General features: G+C 32.1%; 1 protein-coding gene across 1 annotated transcript in view; it reads right to left on the bottom strand.

The window, feature by feature from the left end:
- The window catches only part of ADAMTS6 (ADAM metallopeptidase with thrombospondin type 1 motif 6), a 287,534-nt gene that overhangs the window by 57,805 nt on the left and 216,080 nt on the right, over window positions 1-13,649 (bottom strand). The window contains exons 14-17 of the mRNA XM_032404338.1: window positions 11,619-11,721; window positions 4,992-5,125; window positions 3,311-3,434; window positions 2,695-2,775 (exon numbers count right to left, since the gene is read on the bottom strand). Of these exons, the coding sequence (XP_032260229.1) occupies window positions 2,695-2,775; window positions 3,311-3,434; window positions 4,992-5,125; window positions 11,619-11,721 (442 nt within the window). The remainder of the gene's footprint in view (window positions 1-2,694; window positions 2,776-3,310; window positions 3,435-4,991; window positions 5,126-11,618; window positions 11,722-13,649) is intronic.

Below are 13,649 nucleotides of genomic sequence, written 5' to 3'. Positions count from 1 at the left end.
AATGTTGCAAAATAAATGAAGCAAAACCTTACAAATTAATGGGAGAAATAAGCACATTCACAATTCTAGTTGGAGATTTCAACATGATTCTATACCTGCTTAAACAAGAAGGCAGAAAATAAGTCAGACTATAGAAGACTTCAACAAAACTATTGACTGGTTTAATCTAATTCACATTTATGGAATGGTAAACCCCATAACACCAGAATATACATTCTTTTCAAGTGCACCTGAATATCACTAAGATAGACCATATGCTGGACCATAAAACAAATCTCAATAAAAGAATGAAAATCATACAAAGTATGTTTTCTCTTCATAAAACAATTAAAGTAGAAATCAATAATAAAAAAGATCTGGGAAATCCCCAAATATTCAGAAATTAAATAATACCTTCTAAGCCATGAGTCACAATGTAAATAAGAAGATATTATTTGGTAATGAATATACAATGTATCAAAATATATGGGATGACGTTAAAGCAGTGCTTAGTGGGAAATTTACAGTGTGAAATGCTTAAAGTAGAAAAAATTCTTTAAATCAATAATCTATCTTGAGAAGCTAAAAACTAACAAACATAATGTGAATAGGAAAAAAAGAGAAACAATAAAGAGAACAGTGGGAATCAGTGTAATGAAAAATGGAGAAGTAACAGAAAAAATAATTTAAACCAACAGCTTGTTCTTTGAAAAGATCAGTAAAATTAACAAACGCCTCACTAGCATGATCAAGAAAAAGAAACACAGGGATAAAAATCATATTATCATTGCAATAAATGCAGAAAAAGCATTTGACAAAATTCAACATTTGTTGATGATAAAAACTCTCAACAAAGTGGGTTTAGAGGAAACATACCTCAATATAATAAAGTCCATATATGAAAATGATAAAAAACTAAGAGCTTTCCCTATAAGATCAGGAACAAGACAAAGATATCCACTCTCACCATTTTTATTCAACAGTACTGAAAATCCTAGCCACAGTGATCAGACAAGAAAAAAAGAGTAAGAGGCATCCAAATTGGTAAGGCAGATGACATGATAGTATACACAGAAAACCCACAGACTCCATCAAAAATCTATCAAAAGTAATAAAGGAATTCAGTAAAGTTGCAGAATACAGAATACCCAGAAATTGGCAGTGTGTCTATACAGTAATAACAAAGTAGCAGAAAGAGAAATTAAGAAAACAATCCCAGGGATGCCTGGGTGGCTCAGTCGGTTAAGCGTCTGCCTTCTGCTCAGGTCATGATCCCAGGGTCCTGGGATAGAGTCCTGCATTGGGCTCCCTGCTCAGTGGGGAGCCTGCATCTCCCTCTGCCTGCCTGCCTCTCTCTCTGACAAATAAAGAAATAAAATCTTAAAAAAAAAAAAAAAGGAAAACAATCCCAGTTACAACTGCATCAAAAAGAATAAAATACCCATGAATAATCTTAACTAAGGAGGTAAAAGACCTGTACTCGAAAAACTATAAAACATTGATGAAAGAAACTGAAAACAACACAAACTGAAAGACATTCCACTCTCATGGACTGAAAGAATCACAAGACATGAGGTCAGTACCAAAAGAAATCAATTGTATTGTTATATAACAACAAATCTTTCCAAAATGAAATTAAAATATCAATACCATTTATAATAACATCAAAAAGCATTAAATATTTAGCGATAGATTTAAAAAAAATGGGTGCAAGACCCATATACTGAAAAATAAACACTGGTGAAAAAATATAAAGACTTAAATAAATATACAGGTAAATTTTTCATGTATTGGAAGATAATATCTTTAAGATATCAATTCTCCCCAAATTGATCTACACATTCGATGTAATCTCTTTTTGTAGAAATTGACAAGTTTATCTTAAACTGCATACAGAAATGTAAAGGACCTAGATATTCAAAAATTATTTTGAGAAAGACGAACAAATTTGAGAACCTAATGCTTCCTATTTTAGAATTCTACTGGAATTCAGTCGGTTAAGCGGCTGAGGCTGGGGGAATTTGACAGCAAAGGCCAATGAGAGAATGTTTTGAAGTCATGGAAATGTTGTGTCTTGGCTGTGGTGTTTTATATATAAACATAAATATAAAAATATATGGTGTGTGTATATATATATATATAAATACATGTATATATAGCGATATATATTTAAAGTAATAATTCATATATTTATAGTAATTAATAATTATGCCATTATTTATATATTTACATATTATAACTTATATGTATATATAATTGTCAATACTCTTTGAAATGTACACTTATTTTTTTTTAAGATTTTATTTTTTTACTTGAGAGAGAGAGCACAGAGGGAGAGGGAGAAGCAGACACCCACTGAGCAAGGAGCCAGATGCGGGGCTCAATCCCAAGACCCTGGGATCATGACCTGAGCTGGAGGCAGACGCTTAATTAACTGAGCCACCCAGGTGCCCCTGAAATGTACATTTATAATAAATGCATTTTATCATAAATACCTCAATAAAATTGATTTTTTAAAAATCAAATAACCAACTTGGCGAAGAGTAAGTTATAAACCACTAATTTTTTGTTTAGCTCTTATGTGTGGTCTTATAAAACCTGAAACTTCCTTCATTTTACCATGAAAGTGTTCTATCCAAGCAATATGTCTTTTCCTTTAGGATACTGTGTTTTTCCTCAGTAATTTTTAAAAATCTAGCAAAATAAGCTACTTACCAATATAGTTCTTCGACATGGCAACTTCTCTGACTTCAATATGGACAGAGCCTCTTGGTATCTGCACTACTTCCATGTAGCCTGGAATACAGAAGATAGCTAGTAATAAGCAGCACATGCAGCCTTGGTCAAAAAATGAGTGTTTAGGAACCTTTCAGTAATAAGTTTCCTTGTTCTTTAAGTCTTTCTTTGACTTAGCACTTTATAAATTATGAAATATGGGCAAATTCCCCTTTGGGTTCATGAACACATATAGAATATTTTACTTTTTCTCTAAAAATATCTCAAGATAGTCTTTAAAGCCTCAACATGTATAATACTGGTTCAGGGTTTGTTTGTTTTTTCTCAACACATTGTCCTCCCATCAATGCTCTGTGGGAATTCCCATCTGAGGGAAACATGGCTAAATGAAGTCAAGTAGAAAGGGAATCATATCTCCTCAAAATATCTTACATGAATCTATATTTAATACTTAAGAGACTGAAAGCAATTTAGGGAAAAAACATAGTCTGCCTAAATAAAAAATTCAAAAAGAAGGGGGTGGGAAAAAAATCAAGCATTTTGACTATTCCCAGGACATCAGAGGTGTGAAGAAGAGTTCTCTCTACACACTCACCTCCTCTGGGCAACGAATCATTGAAGAACCCTTCAATGGCATCACATGTGCTTCCATCCCCTCCACAGACACGACATCTATCTTCCCTAGCATCGGATCCCAAAATATTATCACAACCTACATGCTGAAAACAAAGAAGAATATTCAGTATGTCATAAAGAGGAATTCTTGGAACCATAAATAACCAAATAAATATAACTTATCCATTTATTTGTTTTTCCAGTAAAGGAAATCAAAACAGGAAATATTTTCCTCTTTCCACTTTTTCCTTCACTGTCTAGTAAGTTCTTAGCTAAAATTTCTCAACATATCAGTTTAAAGGAAAAAAATTCTGATTCCCCAAGGAATATATGTCTGTATTTCCAACCTAGATTTCTTCTTCATTTATAGATACCATGCTCTAAATCTTAAAATATTATAATTTGTTGGCAATGGACTCTTACTTATACCTTCAATCAAGAAATGAAAGAATTAAGAAAAATGCCATGTTGTCCTACACACAACATTTATAACAGCAGGAATCATGACTGAGCATTATGGTTTGACCTTTCTAAACCACTGGCTCTTTTGGATATCCAATTGTTAGTGTCAAGGATTGTGGAATTCAAAACTGCGTACACCTTTAAAAATGAATACCTGTTTCCGCGAGCTGAATAAAATTGCCATAAAAACAAGGATATGTAAGCATATGATCTTGGAAGCTGAAATTCTACCTTTCAGTTTTGCATTTAATCATAGAAATGTGGATTTTTATACATTTTTGTTACATATTTTTGCACTTGAATTTGTATAATGACCTTTAGCCACTGATATCAGGCATGTGATCTCTGAATAAAACCTGTACTTTTGTCTTTGCTACCCGAAAAAATTTTAATACTGTCACAGAAATAACACACACGCACAGGATCATCAGATATATTGAGAATCAAGTAGCCTGAAAGACAGAAACTTTTGCAAGAAATTATGACACAAAACAGATAGTGTTTTTATCTCTTCTTTCTCAGTTTCTGAGACTTAGTTTTGTGCTTCTCTTTAATATAAAATAAAAACAAACAAGGAAAAAAGTTATGAGAACAGTAGTTTTTGCGGCTTTTCTTATTATGATTAGATTTATTCACAGGTCTAGGAAAATAGTATGGATTTGCTCTTATAACTCTCAACTAGTCAGGCTAATTCTCTAAAGTAAATGCTTTAATAAGGTAAAGACTAACTCTATAATGAAAACCACTTGCTTCAAAATGCTTCAGAAAGAGGCAAAGTAGGCGGAACATAGCTGTTTCACACTTTGAGGAAAATTATGCTATGAAATGTATCAAACAATCTTCCAATGAAAACATGTGGTAGCCATATGAATAAGAGCTGAATCCTTGTTCCCTCTCTCTTCCTATCATATTTGTAATCTGTTTATAAACGGAACAGAACAAAGTCCAAAATATATTCAGAGCTCTAGCAATTACTCTATACATAACTAGAACACCAAAATAAATCATATTTGCATGATGTTTGAATATGAATAGGCTATTCTACCTTTAACTATATGTACTGTTAACCTAATTTCTCTAAAATGTAGCTCTCTTTATTAAAGCTGAGCATAGTATTAATTAGGAGCGACTACCTGAGAAAAAAGACAAAAGTCTCAAAAGCCCCCCAAAAAAGGAGTAAAATTCATAATTGGAGCAACCTTGCATTCCCCATTGATACAGATATCCAGTGAATCAGCATTGCACTGAGTCCCATCAATCACCGCAGGGGCACGTTCAGTGTAGAAGTTGTAACCTTCAGCCAAGCAGTTTAATGCACAAGGTTTTACCCCACCTGGACAAATACAGCAGAAAAGAAATAAATGGAGTGGTTCTTTTAAGAAACAGTGATTCCATATTAACCACAGTAAATTTACAATTCATACAGACATCATTCCCTCACTATATACCCAGATGTTTCTTTCCTCCTTTGCTAAAATTTCGTATTTAATTTCATTGTTTGTGCAACTTGACAGAAGATCTATTGAACAGTTTTAGGTTTAAAATGTTCAGGTATTTCCAATATATATTTAACAATATATTTTAGGTCAAAAGGAATCACAGTGGAGGTACCTGAATGTTGAAAAAAATGGATGAAATAAAAACCTTTTTCAAAAACTAAGAAAATAAAGTTTGTGGCTTGACACAATAACTTCATATAGCAAGTGGGAATTTCTACAACACATATCACTTGTTAACTGAAGCTGATACAAAAACTCTACTTCAAGCAAGGATATGGTAGTTGTAAAAAACAAAACAAAACAAAACCAAAAAAACCCTCTAAATTTATACCTGCTTTAAACATACCATATTCCATGAATGTGTCTTTAGTGTAGAGATAAGTTTTTATGAGATAAGCAAATCAAAGGTAAAATTAATTATAGCATTAAATTTGAATAATTCTTGTTACTAAATCAAAGATAATTACATATAGCATTAAACATGAATAATTAAAACAATACCTAATTTTATTTTGTGAATAGAATAACTTCATCATTTTCATTTTGTCACTGAAATTTGTATTTCTTAAGGTTGATGTGAAAAATAGGCATAAATAGTAGCATTTAAAAAAACAAGCAGAGTAATATCATAATCTCATAGTATATTGGAAAGACAGCAATATATATGAATTTATTTTATTCAAAACAGTGCATGAGAAAGCTACTTATAAATATGTAACTACTGATTGAAATTATGACTTAAAAACACTTCATGTCCAACCTTCATCTGATGAAGTTTAAAACACTTTGTTTTTATTCTAATTGTGCTGATAAAACTTCTCTTTGAAATAAAGAAGACTGTTTCAACAAAAATAAGGCAGAAAGATAAAATGACACGCTTAGTCTTAGTAGAAAGTACAAATCTCAGGGAAGGTACGTGAAATAAAAGAGACAAGCCAACTGAGTGATAGAGACAATGGTAAATTAGAGAGAACATTCCATTAAAGGAGATCATTGTTATAGTTGATTGTTGCAAAATGCAAGAAGATGGCCCAATATTGTCAGATACTGTTTTTTCATGAGAAGATGGAAACCTAGATTTTTAAAATAAAAACTCTTTTTGGTAACTCATTCAAAGTTTTCAAAAATACTGTGGAGATTAAAACATCTATGTAAGTAAAAACTGGTTGCTGAACTGCCAGTTTACCACCTCTAGCCTAAGTCCATGTTTGCTTCCATTTTCAATGTGTACAAGCTATAGAACTTCTATATAATTTGAAATGTTATTATTAGACTTAAGTTAATGGTACCTTTTGCTCTACTGAGCACAAATATAACAAGTAATAAATAGAATAATTTCTTCCTAAACTGATAATCAAGGTATTTATATTTATTTTTGTAAGATTCTCATGAATAAAATTGCTCTAAATTTCCATGAACCTTACTGGGATTTTTTTCATTACTACCCAGTATAGTTCTTTTCCCATTTTTTATTATAGTGCTTTGGAATTTAATGTAGGTTTTTATGTATCAGGCTTTAACAAGAGAACATTAGTGTTGTTTACTCAATTTTAACATTTTTTAATTATGTAAGGTAGTATTTGATATGTAGGACATATAAATGCTATGGCTGGGGCGCCTGGGTGGCTCAGTCGTTGGGTGTCTGCCTTCGGCTCAGGTCATGATCCCGGGGTCCTGGGATCGAGCCCCGCATCGGGCTCCCTGCTCCGCAGGAAGCCTGCTTCTCCCTCTCCCACTCCCCCTGCTTGTGTTCCCTCTCTCGCTGTGTCTCACTCTGTCAAATAAATAAATAAAATCTTTAAAAAAATAATAATAATAAATAAATAAATAAATGCTATGGCTGTATTCCTTAGGCTACCATAACATGTGATGATAATAAAAATACATTTTTCCCTTTTTTATTACTGAAGATGTATTCAGCTTCCTAAGCTACAGAGAGGTTTTTTGTTTTTTGTTTTAAAGTAGGCTCCACACCCAGCATGGAGCCCAACACAGGGCTTGAACTCATGACACTGAAATCAACACCCAAGCTGAGATCAGGAGAGTCAGACACTTAACCAACTGAGCCACCCAGGCACCCCACTCAGCTACAGTGAGTTTTCAGAAGAGGTACTGCTATTATTTTGAGAAAAGTTTTAAGATGATTCTCTAAATGGAAGGTCACATCATTACCAGTTACCTTCAGTGAAAGCTTATTATGAATTTAGGGTTAATTCACTATGCTTATAATTACCTAGATGCTAATTATTAAATCTGTAAATTATATCAGACACTTCTTTTCCTCCTACAGTAAGACAAAATAATCCTAACCGTATATGTACCTAATAAGAGCAATTTGAAATACATGAAGAAAAACTTACAAAAAAGAAAGCAAAGCCATAAAACAGTTGGAGATTTTAACACACTCCTCTCAGTAACTGATAGAAGAACTATAGCAGAAAAAAATCAGAAAGAATATAAAAGATTTAAACAACACTATCAGCCAACTTGATGCAATGGATATCTATGGAACACTGTATCCAACAATTGCAGAAAACATCCTTTTCAAGTATAGACAGAACATTACCAACATGAACAAGAAATGGTACTATAAAACAAATCTCAATTAATTTTAAAAATTTAAATCATACAGACTATTCTCTGATCATAGCAGAAATTATAAATCAATAACCAAAAAAATCTAGAAAATAGCAAATATTTGGAAATAAAAATAACATAGTTCTAAATAATCCATGGGTCAAAGAAGAAATCACAGTGTAAATAAGAAAAGATTTTGAACTAAGGGAAATTTTTTAAAAAATCAAGTTTGGTAATGCAGAAAAGCAAAATGAACCCCAAATCTAAAAATAATAAATATAAGAGCAAAAATTAATAAAAGAGAAAAAAGTAATAGAGAAAAGTACTAAAGCCAAAAGCTGATTATTTGAAATGATTAATAAAATTAATAAACCTCAAGCAAGACTGATCAAGAAAAAGAGAGAAAACACATATTATCAATATCAGAAATGAAAGAGCATACATCACTACAGAGCCTACAGATACTAAACAGGACAGTAAGAGAATGTTAGGATCAATTTTCTGTCAAGAAATGAGATATGGGAGTAACGTAAGTTTCTTGAAGACATAAGAATTGTTTAAAAATCTGAATAGCCCTTTATCTACTAAAAGAGTTGAATTTGTAATAATTTTTTTTTCACAAAGAAAATATTAAGCCTGAGTGGTTTTAGTAGTGAAATCTAGTCTAAAGAGGAAATAATACCAATCCTACAATCTCATTCAAAATAAACAGGGATTCTATTTCTGGAAGCCAGAGTAACACTAGTACCCAAACTTGTCAAAAACATGACAGGAAAAAAAAACTTGTGAATCAGAATTCCTTAAAAAAATAGATGCAAACATCCTTAATAAAATATTAGAAATTAAATCCAACAACATATAAAAAGAGAAAAAATCATTGCCACATGGGGTTTAGCCTAGGAATAAAAGGTTGGTTTGACATAATAAAGAAAAATACATATAATCATACATGTACAAATTGTACTGAAGAGCCAATCCAGTGCATTAAGGCAAGAACGTGAATTAAAAGGCATAACAATTGATACGGTCTCTACTTTCAGATAACATGACTATTTACCAAGAAAATCCTAAGCAATCTACAAAACAACTATTAGGACTAATAGTTGTTCTAAGAGAACAACTAAGGAAATTTAGGAAGATCATAGAATACAAATTTAATACACAAAAATCTATGTATTTTTGGATACTAGAGCAAGCAATTGAAAATGATATATTTTAAACTTTTATTTACAATAGTTTCAAAAAAAATTACTCAGGAATAGATTTAACAAAAGAAGTGCAAGACCTAACACCTAAAACTACAAAACATAGCTAAGAGAAATTAAAGAAAATATAAATAAATGGGTATATATATATATATATATAAAACGTTCATAAATTCAGTATCGAATTCAATATTCAATGTTAAAATAATATTGTTAATTTATCAGTTCCCCTTCAATTGATCTATAAATTCAACATGATAGCAATCATAAGCCCAGCATGTTTTTCTGCAGTAATTAATAGCAATTCTAAAATTTACATAGAAGTGCAAAGCACTTAGAATATCCAAAGGACTCTTGAAAAATAGATCAAAGTTGAAGGAACTTACACCCTGTGTCCAAGACTACGTATTTACAATAATTCAGTCAGTGTGGTGCTAGCATAGTATTGCTACCATTTCATTTCATTGCGCATTTTGCACATTTCATTGTGTATTTCTATTGTTGACAAATAAGTAAAACAAAATATAGACCAAACTACAAATACACACCATAACCCCAAATTATTTTTAGACTGTAGATCCAAATGTAAAGACCAAAACCATACAGCTTTTAGAAAAAAACCTAAGAAAACATCTTCTTGAGTTCAGAAAGGCAAAGATTTCTAAGACAGGACACTGAACACAATAACCATAAAAGGAAAAAAAATGAAAAAAATAGTATTCATCAAAATTAAAATCTTATACTCATCCAAAACACCGTTAAAAAAGTAAAAGGAAAACCCAAAGATGTGAAAAAATATTCATAAAATTTATCTGATAAATGACTACCACTCAAGAATAAAAAGATAAATAACCAATTAAAAATAGGCAAAGGATTTGAACAGACATTTTACAAAAGAAGACTTATAAATGGTCAATAAGCACATAGAAATGTGCTCAACATAATCAAGGATCAGAAAATGCAAATTAAAACTGCACTGAGACATTATTATACACCGACCAGCAGAAGACTGAAAATACCAAACGTTGGCAAGGATGTGGAAAAACATAACTTTCATATGTTGTTGGTGGGAGTGTAGTATGGAACATCATTTTGGAAAAACATCTGGCAATTTCTTTTAAAACTAAACTCACACCTACCCTATTGCCCAGCAATTCCACTCCTAAGTATTTACCCAAGAGAAATGAAAACATATGCTCACAAAAAGACTTCTACAAAAATGTTCACAGCAGCTTATTCAGAACAGCTGAAAACTAGAAACAACTCAGGTGGCCTGCCATCAATAGCACAATGGGAAAACAAACTGGTTATTACAATGGAATGCTGCTCAGCAATAAAAAGGAATAAGCTATTCATACATGCAATAACGTGGATGGATCTCAAAAATATTAGGCCCAAAACACAGGCCAAATATGACATGATTTCACTTATACGAAGTTCTGGCACCAGCAAAACTAATCTATGGTAAGGAAAAAAATATCAGAACAGTGGTTGCCTCTTGGAAGAAATAGGTAGAGGCAGCTATTGACTGGGAAGGACTATGAGGACTATGAGAATTTTGGAGGTATGGTAATGTTCTATATGTTAATAGGGCTTTGCAGGTGTACATATTTGTCAAAACTCAAGGAAAGTACAGTTAAGATTGTGCATTGCATTGTACATAATCTAACCTGAAAAACAATAAATAAGTATTGAACTGTGGTTAATGTTATACATGCTGAAGTATTTAGAGGAAAGTATAGCAATGATTACAATTTACTTTGACATGCATCTAAAAAATAAATGGATTAATGGATAGAGAGATGACTAGACATGTAACAAAGTATATTATAATGTGAATAATAGAGTCTTGTCAATGTAAAATTCTTTTAGTATTGCTCTGTTGGAAAATTTTCAAGGTAAGATACTAGAATAAAAAACAAACAATAAAAGTTTTTTAAAAGTACATTCAATTTCTCTACGAGAAAATTTTAACAAAATTAAATTTGTATTTTGAGAGTACAAGAAAACGTCTGGTGTTTACTGAACAATTAGTGTTTGATACATGCCCAAATTAAAGGGTAAAAATGCTTCTCAACACTAAAAAAGAATAATAATAATCTATGGGAAGATCCTTGGCCTTTGACCAAAAAAGTATACAGGTTTTCCTGGCCACTTTTGAGTTGATTTATATTGTTATAAGTTGTTTTTAGGGTGATAATTCCAAATATTCAGTGATTATAAATGATTATAATGTAATGTCCATATACCCCAAGGAAGTCTCAAGAACTCAAAAGTATTATTTGGGTTTATATCCTTTCTTGGACTTTTGTACCTTGTTAAATAGAATTAGGTTTTTATAAATGATTTCTGATCATTTTTACTAACATAAGCTTTATTACAGGGAAACTGTATAGTACTGTAAGCGTTATCCTGCTTTGATTTGCAAACACTAATTTTTACTAGTAGGTGTATGAATGTATGTGTGTGTTTGTATGTATTTATATATTCTTTTATATTTGCAAAGCTCTCAAGCATGATGAATGCTCTGCTGGTTATACATTACCTCCAGTATAGGGTTTCCAGTTATAATACTTTCCACGGAAAGGCATATTGTCAAAGTCTGCACACTGTTTCTCTCGAAAATCTCGGGCCCCCAAAGGACATGGCTAAAATAAAATAAAATCATAAATGGTATGATTGTTGAAAAATACCAAAACTAAGGGACAATGTCCCTAAAATTAAAATTGCCTGAACTCGTCACTGCCTGATGCTGTAGCTATAATTCTGGCATTTATTTTACATTTACTTGTTCTACAGCAGTATTCAGACTGACGTATCTGAATTGTAATCTTAGCCACAGAATAAATAACTGAAGTAATTTATACGAAATTATGTGTGAGACAGATTCCTTATAACTTTATACTCAGATACATGTCATAGTCCACTTTGCAATCAATCCATCAGGTACCTTCTTATAAACACACATAAAAACTAGATGAAGAAACTAAAACACATAATGTCTTTTGGTAACATTATTTAAGGTCCAGTTGCCACAGCTACTCCCAGCTCTTTATTTTAAGGAATCAAGAGGCAGGTTTGTAACACAACATTCAGCACTGTTAATTGTGGTTTGGATCCCTACTACTATAGCTGTTTACTGTCTAGCCTTGACAAAAACCATATTTTAAGATGTGGAATGAACTGGGCAAATGCTAGCCTCAAGTCTAAACACCTTCAAATTCAAAGAATTTGGACTTACTAAGATTTACATTTAATCTACGAACATCACAGAAAATAAAATACTAAATTGGTTCAAAACATGTGCATGTGTTGGGTGGGGAGAGAGAAGGATGTTGAGAGGGTGAAGAGAAGGTTATTTGTTTTTAAAAGTTTGGAATGCTTCTTCTACCTGAATTTTTTTAAAAAGGAAAACCTTGCCAATGTAGTTAGGTCTAGATTCCAAATACCACAGGCCATCCTAAATTCAATCTTTAAGTTCACAAAGAATTAAAAGTATAACATCTCACTGTGCTTGAGCAATATGACCTAATTTGACTTATCTTTTAGAGTTCTGCAGTTGTAGCACCTAAAACAATCACTGCTTTTGATACACGACGGAAAAAATATCCTGCTCACATATTGAACAACAAAACAAGTCAGCAGATAAAATTCTTAATTGTGAATAAATAATGAGTAGATTAAACTCTCAGAGATCATTCGAGGACTTTTTACTACCCTCCCTTGGATCTCTACATTTACTTTATACAGTTTTCTGAGGTCAGTATATTGTAAATGGTCCCTTGAAGCATGTACAAAAATAATAGATCACAACGTGCAAATAGTTGCACGGTCATCATTACATCCTCTATATTGTGGTTCAAATCTCTACCATATCAAGTCCAAAGCCTCAAATTCTGAAAACAGTGCAAATAGGTCTGCATTCCATTGTGAGCTCTGTGTTTTAAAATGATTTCTGCACGTAATTTCTGGGGGTTAAAACTATTAAGAAGGAAGCCAAGAAAAGCCATGGGTACAGGAAGGAGAAGGTCATATGCTGGGAATAGTTGGAAAAAAGGCCATCCTAGATGAAAGAAACTTATGAAATAATAAGAGGAGATGACATTTCATAGAAAACCACTGGTACATAAAAAAAGCCCTGAATTAACAAACTAAGGCATCATGAGGACTATTCACTTAAAAACAAACAAACAAAAAATCCCATTCTTGACTATCTTGTAATGAATCTCCTAAATACAGGCAAAGCAAAAAGTCCGACAGGAGGATATTACAGTTTAATAAAGCACTTGGATAACATTTCATAAAATTTCTAATCTATACTCTTTCCTGTGATAACCACTCAGGGTCAGCGTAATAAAAATATTAACAACGACAACAGCTATTTAGCATTTACTAAGCATTTAGCAAGTACCCACTCTATGGCACACTATTTGGAAGCCTATAGATGTATTATCTATTTAATCTCTTTCAACACTCTTAGGTAGCTGTAATTAATAATCCCTTTTACTGAATACACTGGCTACAGAGGGTTGCTCAGTGATAGTTTCAGGGTGTAAGGGCACTCCCTCATCTGAAT

The sequence above is a fragment of the Phoca vitulina genome, unplaced genomic scaffold (assembly GCF_004348235.1).
Source record: "Phoca vitulina isolate PV1807 unplaced genomic scaffold, GSC_HSeal_1.0 scaffold6, whole genome shotgun sequence".
NCBI classification, from domain to species: Eukaryota; Metazoa; Chordata; class Mammalia; order Carnivora; family Phocidae; genus Phoca; species Phoca vitulina.
Note: the sequence above shows the minus strand (reverse complement) of the source record. Positions and strands in the feature narration are given on the sequence as shown.